This window comes from Sceloporus occidentalis, unplaced genomic scaffold (assembly GCF_023333645.1).
Source record: "Sceloporus occidentalis isolate IW3139 unplaced genomic scaffold, rSceOcc1.0.p SCAF_2, whole genome shotgun sequence".
Lineage (NCBI taxonomy): Eukaryota > Metazoa > Chordata > Lepidosauria > Squamata > Phrynosomatidae > Sceloporus > Sceloporus occidentalis.
In genome coordinates this window covers 92317226-92337385 of record NW_028316982.1, presented here as the reverse complement: position 1 = coordinate 92337385, position 20160 = coordinate 92317226, and the positions used below count along the sequence as shown (strand labels likewise).

Genomic DNA, 20160 nt, shown 5'->3' with positions numbered 1-20160 from the left:
TCACTCATTCCCAGTGCTGCTTCTATAAGATTTTTGCACAGTACAAACCCATTGCACAATAGAAACTCGTATCCTTCATTTTAAGAAGATTTTTTATTTGGAATGCAGATGTTCCAAGCATTACTGGAGTCATTGAAAGTGGCTGAAGTATAGTAGCAGTTGTTACAAGCAAGAATAAGCTGGCAGCCTATTCTGAAAGAGCATTCAAATGTTATTTGTGAGATAGTGAAATGTGAATGAAAAGAAATGTGATTGAAAGTAAAACCTAATGCAAGTTGTCTGAAGCAGTGGCATATAATTTGAAGAAATTTTGGTTCAGAAAATAGTTGAACCTTAAACAAACTGTTTCATGATTTAAGTCCACATACAGTACTGTGGTCAAAATAGGCTGAGATTGAACCAGTGTGGTAGTATTTAAATCAGTATTTGAACACTCACAAATTTTTGTACATAGTGAATGAAAAAATGGCTGCGTTTATATCAATAAAGTGTTTAGAGTATACCTTTTGTACATAGTTTAGTATATAAAGTGTCAGTCAAGCTTTGTATCCATATGCATTTTATTCTAACATGATTGTGAAATGCCAGTACTGCAGGTTTTTATTTTTTTATGCTATATTTACTATAAGGTAGATGTAGGAACCAAAGTGGTGTAGTGGTTTGGGTGCTGGACTGTAACCCTGAAGACCAGGGTTCAACTCCCCACTCAGCCATAAAAACCCACTGGGTAACCTTGGTCAAATCACACTCTCTCAGCCTTAGAGAAAGGCAAAAGCACCCCCCACCCCCCACCTCCAGTAAAAGAACCCTGTGATGGGTTCACTTTAGGGTCACCATAAGTCTGAAACTTCATGGCACACAAGAACAATAGATATGTGATAACCTCTGGTTCTTCAGATGATGTAGTACAACTCCCATTTCCACCAGCCATGATAGATGTTGTAGCTCAGACTTTGGCCTGTACACCTTATATCACCCAAATCAAGTTTTCTGAATAAGAAGTTAAATTAATCATATGCTTAGGCACTTTGATCGTCTAGTTAAGAGATGCTCAATCTTTGGTCCTCTGCTAGTTTTGGATTTCAGCTCCCTGAATCCCTGACTATAGACAGTGTTCCTTAAGGCTTTTGGATGTTGGGGTCCAAAACCTCTATAAGACCAATGATAGACATAGCTAGAAAGCGTATTGGAATGATTTGCACTGGCCTAATTTGTAAGACATCCCACTTGAGCAGCTTGGTCAGGTCTGTCTTGCCACTCAGCCTATTAAAGAGATCCAGGAATACACTGATGCCATCTGCTTGGGTGGGAAATAGCTGACTAATGTATGGTCCCCTAGATTTATGAAAACCTGTCATGATTCAGGTTTTTATCTACTTCATTGCCTTTGTCACCACAGTGCTGAATCTGGTTACTCTGGTTACAGCCAGTGTGACCTCTGGTTGACATTTCCAAGCTGTGGACAGGACACATCTCATTCTAGGCAGCATTTGGAAGCACACAAAGATTTTAATGGAGCATGCACAAAATGCCACCTCAGCACCTCTGTCCCAACAGCCCTCTAAACGTTTAATTGTCTAGAAATTGTAGATCACACCCTTCCCTAAGCCTCTGATGGTGCAGTTTGCTTTTTTATTTTAAAGTTGGTCCTCCTGGACCTCTTTTAGGTCTTTAGGAGCTCTTTTCAGACATTGAAATTGGCTGACCATTTTTTCATGGGGGTAAGAGTATTGTGGGGAAGGTCCAGCACTCCAAGATACAAGGGAGAGCAGAAATGGACCCTATGGCCTCAGGTGTCTATTCCTGTTCCAGATATTCTCTGTTTCATTTTAGAAACCCGAAAGACTGCCTTTGGAGTGGTGTATACAAAGAAGAAACCTCGGAGCCCAGAGGAAGATGAGTCCACACCTGTCAGTAAAAAAGCCAAGACAACTTTGTGACCAGCAGGTTCTCCTCTGCGGTTTCCACCAACCTGTCTGAACTTCCGTGTTGCCATACTTGAATGGCTCAATGGAGTCATTTCAGTTTATTAATTAATATTTTTGCTTAAAAGGAGATACAAATATTCTTTGTAGTAGAGCCTCAGTTGGATTATGTGGGACAGTTTTGACTGTGGACACTGAAGAGCATAAATCGTGTCAGTTTATTTTTTGAAGGAGGTATTTCTGCTCAGATGCCTGATGGAAGTGGAAGTTTAAAGTTTAGAGAAACAGGAGGTCACATGTATAGTGATGCTCCCTTTTATAACAACTTTCCCCCCCTCAAAGACTTGTTTTAAATGTGATTACCACCTCCAATATTCAACATATTACTAGGAATGGAAATTCCTCAGTGACCTTGATATCCTAGCCTGCGCCATCATCCTGATATCTGTTCATCAGCTTATGTATTCATGTTCAAAATAATTACCAAAATGTTCTGAGTTTAATGTTTGCAAATTTGAGTTGTTTCAGGAACCAAAGCAATAAGTGTATTATATTGATTGTGCTCATTTGACAACAATGCACCCTCAGCAGATGGGAATCCAGTTTGCTGTTTAAGTTGATAGCAGTTCCTCACTATAGCTACAAGATAACCACCTGGACTTTAAGTTTGTTTAATGCCCACTAGGAGTAGCATGCAGCAGCAACTATAACTTTGCTATAAAGTATTCAAAGGGATTTTGTATCACCTTTGAGTCTAACTGCAAGAGAAGTTGTAGCATAAGCTTTCATGGACTTGATTTACTTCCTCAGATGCCTGAGACCAACCACATTATTGCACTCTTCTCTTACAATGCTACTGTTCCACTTTTACTGTCCTGCTGCCTCCTGTTGTATTCTGAGACTTGTGCCTCAGTGAGACCCAAGAGCTCTCTGGCTGAGAATTCTAAATGCCCCTTCTTAAACTGCAGAGCGCAGGATGCAACAGGAGGCAGCCAGATCAGTTAAAGTGGAATAGCAGTGCTATAAGAGTGTAGTGCAGTAATCTTCCCTCCTCATACACGGAGATCCGTTCCGGACCCCACCCCCACGTATGGGGAAAAGAGTGTATGCTCAAGCCCCATAGGAAAAACGAATCACAAATCTAGTTTCCAAGACTGGAGGGAAATGATCCCAGGAGAACAGTGGGTAGAGCAGGCAATCTTTGTATGGTGGAATAGGAGAGTTCACATCTTTCTTTATTTAGTATATTCAACCCCCTGCTTTGTACATTTTCAGCATAGCACAGGTTGTAGAAAATGGATAATTTTGCTAGACAACAACCTAGAAAAGATCCAGAAAGATTTTGTGTGGTGGCCGTGCTATGTCCCCAGGGTCTGCTGATTTGTGGTAATTTATAGGAAATTCTGTTTGTAATCTATACCCCTGAAACCATCAAGCTATCAATAGAAATACTAATTTTATTCAGATTGCTTGTGACTTAAAGTGGCTTTGGGTTTGTAGTTACATCTTCAAAAATATTTCAGATCTACTTTGCAGTTTATGTACATAGCCAGAAACTTTGCCTTAGAACTGCTGCAGCTTATCTTTGATTTTTTTAAAATAAGCTAAACATCTTTAAAAGATGTTTATTTTGCAGAACCTCTATTTTTTTCCCCAAAGACTGAAGCTAAGCAGACATCATATCCCTGAGGCAGTCTTCATTCACTTCAAGCAGTTGAGAATATGAACTTTAAAAAAAACTGTAAGAATTCTTCTTAGCCAGAAGGTTCATAACCTTCAAAGCACTTCCTAAGAAAGAAGTTGGAAACTAATTTATTTTACGTTAATTAAAAACTTATCCAGCTTCGCCATCTCATGAGGTGTCTTCAGATAAATGACAAACTGATTTGTGAAGATTGAAAAGAGACATTCTAGTGTTCTAAATCTTAAATAAGATTTAATACAAAATGTACATAAAAGGCCATACAAATATACATCACCTTTCTTCTATTATTGAGCTTCAAAAATAGCAGTCTTTTCTTTCTTGTTCATCATTTTATATTATTGTCCTCTTAATCTACAGAACTTTAAATTTTCAGATTCTGTAGTTCAAACGTGTTCCACCATGTTCAGTTCAGGATTCAGCCACTACTTCCAGTGAGGTTCAGTAGAACCATTCCCTTTTTAATTCCACTTTACATCTCCCTTCCATACCACCATTCTGCCTTTTTGCTTTTAACGGCTTGCTCTTGACAGTGACAATTCAGCAGAAACTGGCTATGGTTGACAAATAGCTCTCTATTGAATAAAAGCCTGGCAGGAAGCTGCTAATATTTTCTGAAACGCTGTTGTCTTGTATAAAAAGCAGCTTTAATGCACTCCTCTCATTCTCATTTTCATATCTGTAACTTGTGTTCTCTATAGAACAGCAGTACCAACATGACTTATTGAAAGATCAGCAAAGTATAATAGCCAAAGGAACACCATCTGAGAAAGAAGGAAATATGGAATACAAAATATAAATAGGAATAAATAAAGCAACTTAAAATCACTGGAATTCTAACATTCAAACTGTGCCTTTGAAATATTTCATCCCTGCTCTTGTCCTATATGACTTTAACAAAGGCAGGAAAAGGAAACACTTCTTATGTTTAGTGAAGATGGGATCGTTTTGGTACTGCTCTTCACATTGATTATGGCATGTTTCGCAAGACAACTATCAGTCCGGTGACACTTGTTTTTCAGAATGTGTCAATGGGGGAGCTCTTGTAGGAGTTTTCCTTCAGGCTGTTGAATATTTCTTTGGTGCCATTTTGCCATTGCATAACGAGATCCATTGGAGTTTTCCCTTCCTGAGCAGAAAAGTTAAGAGAGATTAGTTTAATTTTCTTGAAACTTCACCTTCCTTCTATATTTTGCTTATCTTGTGGCAGTGGTGGTGGTAAAATCCCATTGTAAAGTGTCTGGTCATACCTAATGGAAAGGCCCAGATTTGTTTAGCTGGCAGGTTTTTCCCCACTTCTAGACTTCGTGACAGCTTTAAGGGCAGTCCATTGGTCACAAGACACACAACATGTTCCACCCTCGCAGGGTGGTCTTGTCCCATTCAAATGTGGGTCACGGGTTTCCGAAGGTTACTTTTCTGGGTCTGAGATCCCCCTTTCGAGAAGAATGCATCTTTCTAATTCTTTCTGTTTCTCTCTCTCTTTCTCCATCCTTCCCCCTCAAATTTTTTAAATTCAATTTCCATTCCTGGAAACCTCCAGGCCCAGTGATTCTGCAGCCATTCACTCAAAACCACAAGGTTGCGAGTTCAAGACCAGCAAAAGGGCCCAAGCTCAACTCAGGCTTGCATCCTTCCGAGGTCGCTAAAATGAGTACCCAGACTGTTGGGGGCAAATTAGCTTACTTGCTAATTAGCTTACTTGATGTTCACTGCTATGATCTTTGGAATAGCGGTATATAAATAAAACAAATTATTATTATTATTATTATTATTATTATTATTATTATTATTATTATTATTACAAGATGCAGGGCCACAACCACTGTCCAGACAAAATAGATATCAATTTTGGGTTTTAATCTTACACCACCTCAGTGTTAGAGACCTTTATATACCCTGTCCTGCCTTTCCTGCAGACGTTTAATGAATGAAATAAAGTATATATCCATTTTTCGTCCCAAAAAATGGTACATGAGGCAGTTAACCAAAATAAAATGCAAGTAAAAACAAATACAGTGAATATATAAGCATGTGAAAACACAAGTAAGAACAGTTCAATTAAAGGAAAGAATGGTGTCTTTCCATTAAAACCCAACTTGGCAGGGCTGAGAGGTTTTGAAAAAATGTCTAAAATCTTTTCAGTTACATATTTAGTCATGTTTCAGCAGGTGGTATGAATGAGTGTAATGCAGCCTTTTAATGTTTTCTGTGCTTCTCTATACATTCATCCCTCTGTATCCGTGGACTGGCTTACTTTTTCATTACTCGCGAATGACAAGCCCACAGCTCCCTGCCTCCCTCCCTTACCTTATGGCTGACATGGCTTTCTTCCCCACTGGTGCGGCCTTGCTCCGGCCAAGACAACACCACTCCAGCTGGTAGAAGGCCAACCCAGCCGAGGCATGGCCATTTTCCTGGCCGGCACAGCCTTCCTCTGGCCAAGGCAAGGCTGCACTGGCTGGAAGAAGGCTGCCCTGGCCGAGGCAAGGCATTCTTCCAGCCAGTGCAGCCTTTCCTTGGCTGGCGTGGCCTTGCAGCAGCCGGCTCCACCATTTTCTCAACCGCTCAGCCTTTCTGGGAAGAAGAAGGTAAGGAGGGAGGTAAGGGTGTGAGGGCACTGCCATTCGAGACAATGGGACTTGAATATTTGTGAAATTTTATATTTCCAGGTGGTGGTGTTCCGAAATGGATCTCCTGCAAATCCAGAGGGACAACTGTAGTTGTTTCTGAAATATGATGGGATATTTCGGCGAAAAATCTTTTGAGCAGAGTGACAGACTACTTACCGCATTCTTTATATTTAGATTGGCACCATACAGAATCAGGAGTCGAATCATTTTATAGCGATTCAGCCTCACTGCGTCATGCATGGGAGTATCACCCTCCTAAGGCAAGGAGAACAAAGGAACATGTTGGGCTCATCTAACATAAAACAGAAAAAACTTAACAGACTCTGCCAATATCATCCAGCCAAGCTCAGTAATAAAATCTGAGTACCATCATGGTGCTGAAGAGGAATATTAATGGCTATGAATGATGACTATTTCCTTTCAAAGAGCTTCAGTTCCTAAAGGTTCTGTACCCTTATTTGTTCTGTTTCATGGGCTTAGATGATGTGCAGAAATCTAGGGCAACCTTCTAGTAGCTATTCTCCCTTGGCAAGTAATCAAGATGACAAGCAGGAGATCTTTTATCAAATGGGCAAGAGCTGATTTGCAATTTTTCTTTTTAAGTTTGCTGGCAAGCTCAAATGATTCTGTAATGGGGGCTCATAAAAAGAGTTTGTGGACTAATAATTTTTGTGGACATGTTTATAAGGCAATGTGAAAGGCTTTACTGATGTTTGACTTACTGTAGGAGAGAAGCCTAGACTGCAAAGATATGTCAGGCAGGACGAATGCAAGTGCTTCTACTCGTAACGTTTCCTAACATTCCCAAACCTCTAATATGTTACTGGAAAATTGCCACCTTGACCCCAGGGTGCTGAGTAGAAGGAGGTGCTTGCACTAGTTGACAGGTACCTCTGCTTGTGCTGCCACTTCCAGCAGCATATTCCCTCTTTAATATCTACATTTTGAAGGCTCTTCTCTGAGCTATGTCCATCTTGCAGGCTGTACATGCAACTTTTATTTTTAAAGAATGTGTTTCCAAACAGCAGTATTATTTGATAATAGGGAGCCCTGGTGGTGCAGTGGTCAAATTTCGGTACTGCAGCCACAACATTGTGAGTTCGATCCCAGAGGGCTCCAGGTTCACTCAGCCTTTCATCATTGCATAGGTTGATAAAATGAGTACCTAGCTTGTTGGGGGAAATTGGCTTGTAGATTGTAAACTGCTTAGAGAATGCTGAGTTCACTGATAAGTGGTATAAACATGTAAATGCTATTGCTATTACTATTTGATATGGCTTGTAGGCAGCGGTGTTTCCTAGACTGGGTGGATGACTCCTCTGCCCAGAGCATGATCCATCTATCCCTCTAGATGTGCTTGCAGTGGAAAAATAACAAGAAAATACCATACAATCTCTTCAGAAAGGCCCTTTAGTATATCCAGGCTTGGTGAATCTATGGCTTTTGAGATGATGTTGGACTGCCTGTCTCCTGCCATGTTGGGCTGGGGTGCATGGGAGCTGTAATCCAACAACACCTGTAGGGCAACATGTTCCCACCCCTGATGTGGGTGAATTGTCTAGAAGGGGTTATCAATACACTTACTCTGTCTTTAGCATTGAGGTCTGCTTCACAAGCGATGAGGTGTTCCCCACATTCGTATTGACCTGTCCTTACTGCCACATGCAAAGGTGTGCTGAGCAACTAATAGAAAGAGATATATATACATAATTAATAGGTGCATGACAATACATACTAATAAAAGAAATCTGGAGTATCCTCTTCTACAATCAATCCTAAATCCAGTAGGCCCCTTTATTCAATTGTTGAATAACAACACTGATGTAAATCCATTGATTCAATACATGTTCTTTTGTTTGGACTAGCAAATGGATTTAGACCAGTGGTAGTCAAATTTTTACGCTTGGGACCCCCCTTTACAGCTACATGCTGACATCAACACCACCTACTTGACATAGTATATGGATAAAAATATTTTGTTTATTTAATGTGCATAATTTCATTTGCACATTCACGTATATTCATATTTTAACATTTTATAAGGAAATAACATTCAAATTAGGGCAGTTTTATTTAAGTAAATTCAACATTCAACTCAACACATGTAAATTTTACACATGAAAAAGTTTGAGAAGAGGAGGAGGGATCAGGGCCTCCAAATCTTGCACATGTGCACCCCTGGAGGGTCCTGTCCCACTGTTGGAGAACCACTGATTTAGACCATAGCCTCCAACTACCTCCTTAATCCACCATCCTTCCTCAAACATGTAGGCAGTAATAGTAAAATACCTTGTCTCTTGCATTCCTATTTATTCCTTTGTTTAGCAGGTACTTCAGGACTTCCACATTGCCACCACGACATGTCCAATGAATAGCTGTTGATTCAAGCTACACCAGAGGAAAAGGAATAAAATACTGGAGATGAAAAACAAAATCCCAAGTGATAAATAAACAGTGTGTGTGTGTGTGTGTGAGAGAGAGAGAGAGAGAGATTATTTATTGAGCTAAAATATTGGCCGGTCTTTCCCAATACTTTACTTTGACAAGAGCTCTTCAGCATCTTGGGAAGACACTGTGGGGTGATGATAACACAGCAGTCCTTGCAAGCTGCCCCAGCAAAATGAATGGGCAATGTATCTGCAAGATTTGTGTGTACAGCTTTTGCTTACCATATCTTGGAATTCAAGTTGTGCTCCAGCTTCTACTAATTTTTCCACAATTGCCAGGTGTCCTTCTGAGCATGCTCTGTGCAAGGCCGTTCGTTTATACTGTCAATGGGAAGAGTGGTACCCATGGTTAATAAGTTTTCACTTTCCCTCTTTACAAATCTGTGGTGTGACTTAAAAACAAGAAGAGAGTGAGCTTTGCTGGGACATGGCTGGCAGGTTAGAACTGCATTGCTGCTCCTGCTTTTTTTCATCAGACAGACAGAGAAAAGGGAGAAGATGAAACAATGTTGGTGTATGCAGGGAACACTTGAAGCTATGTGGAGAAGACATGTCTCTGGGGCAGCAGGAAGACTATGGGGTCAATTCTTGGAAAGAGTGCTTTACCTTGAAGCAACTGAGTATCTGCATAAGCGTCAACTGAGAAGCCTCTTGCCTGGGTCAGCCTTTGTTACAAGACTGGCATAGGCAAGAGGCTTCTGAGGCATTGCTCATGGAGATGCTCAGTTGCTGCTCCCAGAATCACTGGGTGCAAAGGGGGTATCTGCCTAGATCTTTTGTTTTGAGTTTAAAGTATAACTATATCTAAAATCAAGAAATATGCATAAGGAGTGCTAGGGTTGTAGCCAAGAGAAAAGGAGGTGGTTGCTGGAAAAAGTCTTGGAACCATTGCTTTAAGGGATTATAACTCCCAAACCTCCCTCAGACATCATGGCTTCAGATGGATTCTGGGAGTTGTAGCTGCCCGAATCCCCCCAAGCTTGGGTGACACATAGAAGAAGATGGCATTACTTCTTTGGTATTACACCATTTTACGTTGCTGTAGACACAGTCAATGGCTTAATGGATAATGCAGTGGAGACAGAAGATTGGTATGTCAGGAAGAAGGACACTAGCTTACATGCACATTTTCTAGGAGCAATGGTTGAATGATGGTTTATGGGAGAACATTCAGCCATGTGAGTTCACACCTCTTTTGAGAAGCACCTTGTCTGGGAGGACTAAACTAGCCAGAAATTCTTGATGAAATGTGCTTTGTATATTGCCTAAGAGGCATTTAAAGATATAATTTATGATCAAATGATCTTTCTTCTGTATAGAAATACAAATGTGCCAGATGCCAACATCAAGCAGATATTTCTTTGGATATACGTTAGCTTATATAAATGTATATACACAGCTCATTGTTATATCTTTGGAATGTTACTTTTTTCCTCCCCCCACCCTTTTCCCCCCTCACTCCTTCTCCCTCTTGATATTCATAATTAATTTTTTTAGAAAAGAAAAAGCAATTAATGGTATTCTCTTTGAGAGATGAGGATATTTTCAAGTTGTGAAAGGTATCAGTGAATTCTGCTACAAAAGATAAAGTCAAAAAGAGAGAATCAATGTTTTTGGCATTCACACCATGTAAAATTTTCTGAGAAAATGAGCACAAATACACTATAAACAAGCTTGTTTCTCTTCAGGAAAAATGGAAACTAGAAGAATATAAGTGGGAAGCAAGATCTTTAAAAGACAGCTTTCATACCTGGCCAAATTACAAACCTGAAGTTCCTTTGAGGAAATACAATAAATAGATGTGCCTTATAGTAGTTTTAGAATAGAAAATAAATCAACACTGTACCTCATCGCAAACATCTGGATCCCCTTTGTCTGCTAAATATTTTTCAATAACTGGCATCTTGTTCTCCAAGGCAGCCTTGAAAAATGTAGGAACATCCACTGGTTCTGTCTGATGTAAACTAAGAATTAGTATCAGAGCAGTACAGTTTGGTGTAATCCCATTAAAGAATAATAATGAACTTACTATAACTTCTTGCTCAGGCTCCTTTACAGCAGGAACTTTAACTTTCTTGATTTTTTTCCTTTTCTTCAACTGGATTATTTTTTCAAGATCTTCCAAGCTTTCAAGTTTTGGTCTCTCGTCTAGTTTCTTTTTCTTGAGCTGAACAAAAGAAGTAAGTGAGAGGGTGGGTTTGGACAATTTAGCAGACAAAGATAATTCAAAGTCCACTTCAAGGCATAGATTTCAGAGATCCTTAAGATTCCCTTTGAAATCTCTCACAGGAGGTTTGCCTTTGGGTTCTGATCTCTAGGAGAATCATGACAGAAGTGTATAAAATTATTATGCATGATGTAGAGACAATGAGCCTTGCCCTGCTTGTCTAATAATACTAGATCTCAAGATGATCCAATAAAACATGGGGATGAGGAGATTCAGACAGAAGAAAGAATTTTCCTCTTCATACACTGACTGAATGTATCATGACAGAAGAATAAAATTATTATGCATGATGTAGACGGGAAGGAGGGAGAACATAAGGGAAGAGACAGAAATCTACCCAGGATATTTCAAGAATTTGTATACAAAACCATGAATATGCAGTTAAACAAAAAGAAGTGAAGAGTCTTTATACTTCCAGGGACTCGCCCCCCCCCCCCTTCTGTAAGCCCTCAGTGGGGATGTCAAGTTGGATCTCTAAAGTTCTGATACAATACTCAAATCACACCTTTAGAAACTTTATTTTGCTCTGGAATCTACTCAAGTTTAATTAGTTTGCAAACAAAATTGAAGACTCTGGGCAGGTCTACACTGGCCAGAATATTACAGGCTGCTCCCAGAGTATTCTGCTACCAAAGCTTTCCCAAATCCCCCTGTAGCGATGCCACCGCTGGCATGAGTTGATCCCCCTGAGGCCACAAACAAAATGGCCAGCATTGATCACAAGGCTAGCCGCCTCATTCTGATCTCAGAGGAGCCACTCATGCCAGCGGTACTAGTGCCAGGTGGCACAGCAGGATGCTATGTAAACAACCACCCGGCATTACTGCTGAGTTACCCGGATTTTCTGTAAAGATCCAGACAAAAAGTGAAGCTTTTAAATTTGCATTGCATCATATGTGAATGCAGCCGAATACAGCCTTTGACCTTTCCCCATGGGGACAGGAAACATAAGGCGGGGGGGGGGGGGGGACTGCTGAAAATGGCCTAGGTAGACAAGCCCTCCCTCTGTAGAAAGTAAGAGCACACAAGTGCACATAAAACGCACATGCATTTTGGAGCAAGCAACAGAAATAAGCAAAATGAGGAGTGGATGATCTAGATAACTAGAAACTAAGGTTCTCACAATACTCTAGATACCCAGTGTACCACTCCATTGCTAAGAGATCACTTTTTAATTCCTTTCCAACACCACTTTCCACACTTTCAAGGTTCTTTGATCTCCTGCCTGCAAATGCTATAGCCAAAGCAACTAATTTGAGACTGGTCAAGGCAGGAGGGAAGTTTAAGAACTTCTGTGGCTAGGCACCTCTCTTCGCCTACCATTCTTTTTTGCTCTCAAAAGCAGGGAGGAATTCAACTTCAGTACAAGGAGCAGCAGTCTTTGAGTTCCTACTTAAGGGAGGGGGAAATTGAGCAACTAGCACCATCTATAAAGGGAGAGTGATTCCCCCCAAACTCACTGATACCGACACACACCATAGCAATGCTATGTCCAAAACTCAAACCACTATTACACCATGCTGGAAAGAGTTAAATGTTCCTTGGGATTCAGTCTAGTTAGAGCTGTTTCAGAATGTGTGTCAACTTGTATTTAAAACAACAGGCCACATCTTTCAGAGAGTGTAGCAGTCTAGCTGAATATTTTTCACAGAACAAGGTGTTAATGAGTGTGACTGTAAGTGACAGAATCTATCTCCCAAATGCAGAATGTATTGCACTGAAAAATCTGTTTATTGAGGTGACTATTGATCAAGTAGTTTCAAGGTACACCGTTATTACAAATTCAATTTAATAGCACATTGGGGGATGCAGTAAAAGGTTCTTATCCCAAACTCTTTAGAATCTATGTCAGATTTCAATCCATCCTTGAATTCAGCATAGAACTGTAATTCTTCATTTGAATAATCCATCACCAGTGCAATGCTGTAAAATGCTAATTTGCAAGCTCATGATAATCTGTTACTTCAAAGGCAAAAGTCTGCAGATTTCAACATTACTAATATATTTCCTATTTTCATCTACCTTGGCGGGGGGTGGGGGGTGGGTGGGATCTTATATCACTCACTGCCCTAGATTAGTTTTGTTCTCACTGAAGAAAATAGTCAATGTGTTGCCCTGCATGAAATGTTGATGCTAACTCTGTGAGTATTGTACTGAAGAGTTACAAAAAGTTTGCAATAGTGAAAAGTGGTGGAAAATTATGTGACAATACCGAGATATGTATCAATGCTGTATGCATTTTAGACTATCCTTGGTGGGGGCATGTCCATAGGGACTATCACAATGAGTTCCTACTCTTCATAATTCACCATTTCATTTCATTTATTTTATTTTATAAAGCTGGCATGGTGTAGTGGTTTGAGTGTTGGATGACGACTCTGGAGATCAGGGTTCAGTTCCCCACTTGGTCATGGAAACCCACTGCGTGACCTTGCAGCAATATATTAAAAACCAAATGCCTCCCTAAATGAAAAGGTCTTAACTTGCCAGCTGAAAGACAGCAGGGAGGGGAAAACTGGACTTCCTGTGAATGAGAGTTCCACCATTTAGGAGCAACCACCAAGAAGGCTGTATCTTATGTCCTCACCAAATGCCCCTGTGATGGTGATTTGAAGACACATACACACATACAACACTACCTAGCAGAAAAGGAAGATGACTTGTTAAATTGCATAATAAGCTTTCTGTCTGTCTAAATGATCTAGCTTAAATTTTAAACTGCTTTAAAATAATTTGATATATCAGTGGCCCTGGGAACTTATGTGTTGTAAACTTTAGGAACAACACAGTAAGGTACTGTTGTTGTTGCATACCTTCAATTCATTTATGGCTCATGGTTTTCACAGGGTTTTCTTGGCAAGATTTGTTCAGAGGAGTTTGCCTTTGCCAAGTCACACTCTCTCTGAGGCTGAGAGAGTGTGACTTGCCTAAGTGGGCTTGCATTGCCGAGTGGAGATTCAAACCCTGGTCTCCCAGTGTCCTACCTAGCCCAACTCTCCAACCACTACATCACACTAGCTCAGAGAAAAGTCGTATGCTTGGGCACATATCTAACTGGGAATCTTTCCTCTGGTTTCTAGAATATTTTTATAAGAACCTTTTCATTGCTTGTGCCCTAGCTTCCTCCTGATGTTACCTTTTTTAGATGTCAAAAGGAATTCAGAAACGTGCAACAGAAATGCAAGGGAGATACACAAGATATAAATATATACAAAAATGTTGATACATTTACCTCCGCTTGTAGCTGTTTCTCCTCTTTGTAGGTCAGATTACGTCGTGGGAGCAGGGGATCAGTCAATGTCTTCAGATCCTCTTGTTTTTCTAGCCTCACAGCAGCTTCATATACTCCATGTTTGAAGTCCTCTGGGAGAAAATTAGTTGTCTCTCTACCATCGCTCTTTTTGCCAGTCACCTGTCAAAGGAAACATTGCATCAGAGTGCCAACAACATTTTGCTTCCTGACAGATCTAGAAGGGGAATCAAAATGACACAGCATGGATGGTGCAGCCCCTGAGAAGCATGGAGAGGAATTTCTTGGAAAATATAGGTGCAATGAATGCCCCAATGGCAAGCTCATTTGTGATGCCATGGAGTAGTGTTTGACCCAATCTGCACTATAGAAATAATGCAGTTCAACACCACTTTAACGGCCATGGCTCAGTGGGATTCGTAGTTTTGTGAGATATTTAGCCCTCTCTGTCAGAGAGCCCTGGTGCCACAACAAACTACAAATTCCAGGATTCCATAGGATTGAGACAAGGCAGTTAAAGCAGTGTCAGACTGCATTATTTCTGCAGTGCTGTGCAGATACAGTCTTTGTTACATTTCAAATTTTACCTCTTCTCAATCCAGTTAGGGCTGACCATATCATTATGTACTAAGAAGACTGAGGCAGTTGCTTCACTAGTAATTTTTGGTAAGAAGACAGATGTTTATAGGCTGAGATATTGAAGAAATGATACCAGTCCATGCTTATAAGAAAGGGAATCCAGAATTATAGGCAGGCTGAGGTCTGAGTAGGGGACAGAGGAAATAAGAGAGTGGAGTCAAGATATCTGTCATTACCATAGTATGGACATAGTACTGAAAAACTGTTCCAAAGCTATCAAGACACCGGATACGAGGAGGAAATGGGAAAGGTAGTCAGTGGTCTGACAGTATGTAGACAATGGGACCTTGATATCTGCTGAGGTTTGGTTCTGGGACACCTCATGGATACCAAAATCCATGGATGCTCAAGTCCCATTAAATACAATGCCATAATAAAATGGTGTTCCTTCTATAAAATGATAAAATCAAGGTTTGCTTTTTGGAAATTAAATATATTAAAAATATTTTCAAGCCATGCATAGTTGAATTCGGAGGTACAGAATCTGTGGATATAGAGGTCCAGCTGTACTTGAGGATCAAGTGTACATGTGAATGAAGAATGGAATAAAGGTTAATAATAATAATAATAATAACAACAACAACAACAACAACTCCCTTATGGAAAGTAATACTGTGGCAAAACAATACAAATGCAGGCATGCAAACAGAAAGCTCTGTGTGCTCTCTGAAGGAAAAAAAAGTGGGCAAGGTAAGGGAGGTTAGGAAAGGCAGGTACCGTGTACCAAAGATGCACAAAGTTGCTAAGTCTAAAGCTAACATTCTATCAAGTAGTTTTAAAGGGCACATCAATGACCAGGAGGTGTGAGTTCCACTTATTGGTTTGAACTAACCAGACAGTAATTGGATGTAGCCTGGACATAGGGGCCATCTAGATGATATATGGACTCGGCGGGGGGTATCATAAAACAATGGAGAAGGAAGAAAATTTCATCTGGACTTTCCCATGTTGAGAGCAGAGAGAATTTGGATGGAGATTGAGAAAGACATAAATGGAAGCAGCAGGAGGATCCAGGAGCAGGGTCTGGACAGAGTGGGTGGCTCTAGGGAATCTGCCCTGAACTTCAAAGGTTCTGACCTATTCCTCAGATTTTGTCCAACACTTTGAATAGAGGTTTTTAGAGTTCAGACTGAAAGCCGGAATGGAGTCACTGCTCCACTGACATGGAAGTCACTAACCACCACTGGGCAGAGTACCCAATACTGACTAGAAGCAAGTATATCTATGATCACAGGTAACTTACTCTAAATTTTAAAATAAAATCTTTCTATTTACCCTTTGGGCATGTGTTATGTAAAATCAGCCAGTCCAGTCCGTCCATATGGTGAGCCATGCTAAAGTAAGATGTGGCTCAGTCTAATTGAAGTCAATGACATAAGTGAGCTATCAATAATATATGTTTCATTGCTTCCAAAGGATCATAGTCATGACTAACTTTATCTGGACTAGAGGGCAATGACTGGGATTGGCTGCTTTGCGTACACCCAAGAGCTCAGGAGAGCCTAAAGGAATTTTTTTGTATTCACCCTGCTCCCTGTGTAAACTGGCAGACTCCTATGCCATCGCTTTTGGAATTCTCCATGTGACATGGGAACCTGTCGCCCATGCTTAAAGGTCCTTTGGGTGCTCAAATTGAATTGTGTGGTTCCATGTATCTGTTTTTGGTTTGTTCACAACTACTTTATCAAAGACAGAGCTTAGAAAAGTCTTGTAGCACCTTTAAGACTAACTGAAAGAAAGGAGTTGGCAGCATGAGCTTTTGTAGACTTAGGTTTACAAAAGCTCATGCTGCGAACCTCTTTCTTCCAGTTAGTCTCAAAGGTGCTACAAGATCTCTCTACATACTGATTCTACAGACTAACATGACTATTTCTCTGAGATCTTAGAAAAGTTACCCTTTTTTCCTCCTGGAGCCTGATTCCCAAAATGCCCAGCCAGCATGATCAATGACCATTTTGGTTGAGGAATACCAGAAATTGTAATCCAGAAAAGGTAACATCTCCAAGAACTGTTTAAATCTTCAGATATATTTATATGGTAGAAATCAAAGCATTTTTCAATATAAGCCCTTTTTGAACCAGAGTTTTTACAGCACAGTCCCCTCCACTATCCATGCCCACTCAGACGTGCCACTGAATTTCAGGGGATCTTCTTTCAGGTAAATGTATAGACTTGCAGTTGCCATCAATTTATCTTGGTTCACCACTCTAAACAGTAATCCAAGTTTATGTCCAGGACTGTTTAAAATAAATGAATCCTTCTGTTAAACCAGTGAATTCAGTAAAGAGTTTGGGAGACAACTCATGGAAGTTGCTACAATAAGGACAGGAACTGCCCTTTTTGGACCCTTCCAAAGAAGCAACCTTTTCCAAAGGCTCCCATTACATTTGTTTCCTTCACTGCTAACTCCTGCCATTAATAACATGCTCTAAAGACATGAGATAAAATAGGCCAATTAAGCCTAGTCACTCAAACCACCTCTTCTATTATCCTTTGCAGAATTGCTCCTAGTTATTTCTGAGTCAACCTCACATACTTGGCACAGTGAGAACTGGCAATGCATTGGCAGGTTTCCTTCCAGAGATGCTAATCTGCACAGAACAAACCCAGTTGGTTCAGATTCATAGCTGTGACTCCATCCATATTCCCACCACGAATAATATTTACCGTATGTTTTCTTGTGAGCCACTGTGATAAAGAAACATTGTTCTATGTGAAACAGACTTTAAAGGAACAAAACAAAAAGCGTTATCTTTCATTCTGGGATCAAATCCTTTTGTTTTGTCTTCTTGAAGCATTTACAGGGAAAATCAAAGTATCTTTGCACATCAGTATACAGGCACACTTTTACCTGGAGTAGTCTAAAGATAGTCTAAAGTAGTCTAAAGACCATTATCCTCAACAATTTCAGCACTTTTCCAATGTGTGTGAAGCACTTCTCAAACCTTATTTCAGAAATCCTGACAACTTTATGGGATAGACCAGTATGAAGACATAATGTAGCACACATACCTTCATAACATAACATTTTAAATCCACAAAGCAGCAGCTTGCCCAAGACCATTGAAATTTAAATTATGGCTTTTTGACTCTTAGTTTATCTCTTTAAACCATCACACAAATTCACAGATACAATTCACATAACCATATAATCTGCTCATGCGTGGTGTGGGTGACACTTCAGTAAAAAACAAACAAACATACTCATGCTTCTCTTTCTGATGTAATTAACTCATAGCCTATATGGAAACACTTCACAAAAGTATTTAATACCTGCCCACAAAATGCAATCCTTAAAGGTAAAATAACAAACAAAGGGAACTCTGTACTTACCAGTTCTTCCACTCTTAGCATCATCATAGTTGCTGCTGGCTTATCAAAAAATGTTAGCACTGTTTGGTACTCCTTCAAGGGAAGATGCCTCCTCCCACTGCTATCCGAAGCTACTTTGCTGAGATCCGCCAATCTCTCTTAGCTTATATATCTCTACAAGAACTTCTTCTGAGTGAGATAATCTTCCAACCTGGGAATCCAAGTATGCCCTCAGCCCCCCAGCTCTGAGATAGGTGCTCTTGCATTCCAGACATGTTAACTAGCCAGATCTAATGTCAAAGATAGGAATTGTTGGGGGAGGGGGAGAGAAAAAGAAGAGGGTCATCTTGCCATGTGTAACCCTCCTGCCTGTGTGAATCAGTATGAAATACAAGAGCTTCATTCCATTCATGATGACTAAATAGCTTAGCAATGCTAGCCATTCTGTGTGCCCAGTGCCCAGTAGGACAGCTGTCTTGATACCCCACTGTATCGTAACTGACTTTCATATGAGCCAGAGACACCAGGAAAAGGACAAGTGACCCAGACGCCATGCTCAGCGTAGTATCATCTTTGGCTAAGCAAACATGTGATCTATTCTGTTATGGGAAGTAATTCTTTTCGTTATATTCTATTCTTGGATTGTAAACAGTATTGGAGGGAAATGGGTGGTCTTTTTCTCCCTCCCTCCCTCCCTCGTCCCATCATGATGGCACTTGTCTATATTTGTTGGAAGGAATTCTCTGAAGGGATTATGAAGCCAGAATGATGTCTCTAGTGCTAAAAAAGCTCAATGACACAGTAAGTTACCATCAGTGTAAGAACGTGAAACCCAACAGCTTTGCATTTTCCCTGGAATCTGTAACTGTTTATAAGCAGAATTCAAAACTGGGGGATGGGTGGGTAATCTCTTGGACAACAAATCCTAGTCCCCCAGCATAGGGGATTGTGGACGTTATAGTCCTAAAAAGTTAGGACTTCCACTGAAAATGGATTAGTCAGAGAAATCACCATAATCTTACAAGATTATCTAAAGAGCATTTTTTTCCAAAGGATAGACATGTTAAATCTCCTTCAGTGTAACAAATAAGAGTTTGGTGACACCTTTAAGACTAACAGATTTAAGAACTATTCTGGATCTTAACTCACTTCCTCCGTTGTATGGAGCGTAATATTGAAGCCACAGGTAGACAAAATCTGTATACCTAGAGATTTGTTGTTCTTGTTGTTAACTGTCCTCAAGTCAACTTTGATTCATGATGACCTCATGAGTGAGAAACTCCAAGACCCCCTGTCCTCAACCATAGAATCATAGAATCATAAAATCATCGAACCATAGAGTTGGAAGAGACCTCAAGGGCCATTTAGTTCAACCCCCTGCCATACAAGAACTCACAATCAAAGCATCCCTGACAGATGGCCACCCAGCCTCTGTTTAAAAACCTCCAAAGAAAGAGACTCCATCACTTTCCGAGGGACTGTGTTCCACTGTCAAACAGTAGCACACACCATTAATTGTATCTAACAGAAGGGGGGTCCGGACCCCACAGTCCCCCCCCCCGGCTACATCCCTGATGGGGGGCTCCCGTCCATACGGGGGCTGCCATGATAATGCAAGTGTGGCACAGTGTCTGCACATCGCGGTGGCACTCTTGTGTCATCGATGTGTGACAGTGTGCCAATGGCACACTCATGGTGCCCGCCGTGTGCAGCAAAAAGAACCCACTTTCAGGAGGCCATGCAGTTTGGCTGCTGCAGCCTCCCTCAGGAGGGAAAACAGGCACCTCCAGGCTGCCCTTTTGGGGTGGTCTGTCAAGTCCCTTAGCTTCCAGTGAGAGTTCAGACTTGATCTGTTCTAGGATCCATTTTCTGTCTTTTTGGCTGTCCAAGGTATTCTCAGCACTCTTCTCCAATATCATATCTCAAGTTGATTCTCCTTCTGTTGGCCTCTTCACTGTCCAGCTCTCACATCTGCACATGTTGAAAGGGAATACAATGGCTTCAACTATCCTAACTTTAGTGTTC

The 20160-nt window shown here is 40.6% G+C and overlaps 2 protein-coding genes across 5 annotated transcripts in view; one reads left to right on the top strand and one right to left on the bottom strand.

Moving 5' to 3' along the window:
- LOC149318696 (ribonuclease P protein subunit p30-like) overlaps positions 1–3828 on the top strand; it is a 29505-nt gene extending 25677 nt beyond the window's left edge. The window contains exon 11 of the mRNA XM_089510298.1: positions 1834–3828. Coding sequence (XP_089366424.1) covers positions 1834–1940 — 107 coding nt within the window. The 3' untranslated portion in view covers positions 1941–3828. The remainder of the gene's footprint in view (positions 1–1833) is intronic.
- Positions 3139–18260, bottom strand: LOC149318695 (ankyrin repeat domain-containing protein 1-like). 4 transcript variants are annotated; one of them, XM_089510294.1, is made up of 9 exons: positions 18157–18260; positions 14167–14346; positions 10737–10874; positions 10554–10661; positions 8930–9028; positions 8550–8648; positions 7845–7943; positions 6417–6515; positions 3140–4756 (listed from the first exon to the last, which is right to left on the bottom strand). In XM_089510294.1, exons 1-9 carry the CDS (start codon positions 18181–18183, stop codon positions 4646–4648), a joined length of 960 nt encoding a protein of 319 aa, XP_089366420.1. In that variant the 5' UTR covers positions 18184–18260; the 3' UTR covers positions 3140–4645. The 4 variants fall into 4 exon arrangements, with proteins under 4 accessions (XP_089366421.1, XP_089366422.1, XP_089366423.1 ...); XM_089510295.1 differs by lacking the exon at positions 6417–6515 and having other exon boundaries at positions 3139–4756; XM_089510296.1 differs by lacking the exon at positions 8930–9028 and having other exon boundaries at positions 3139–4756.
- Between the last annotated feature and the right edge of the window lie 1900 nt (positions 18261–20160).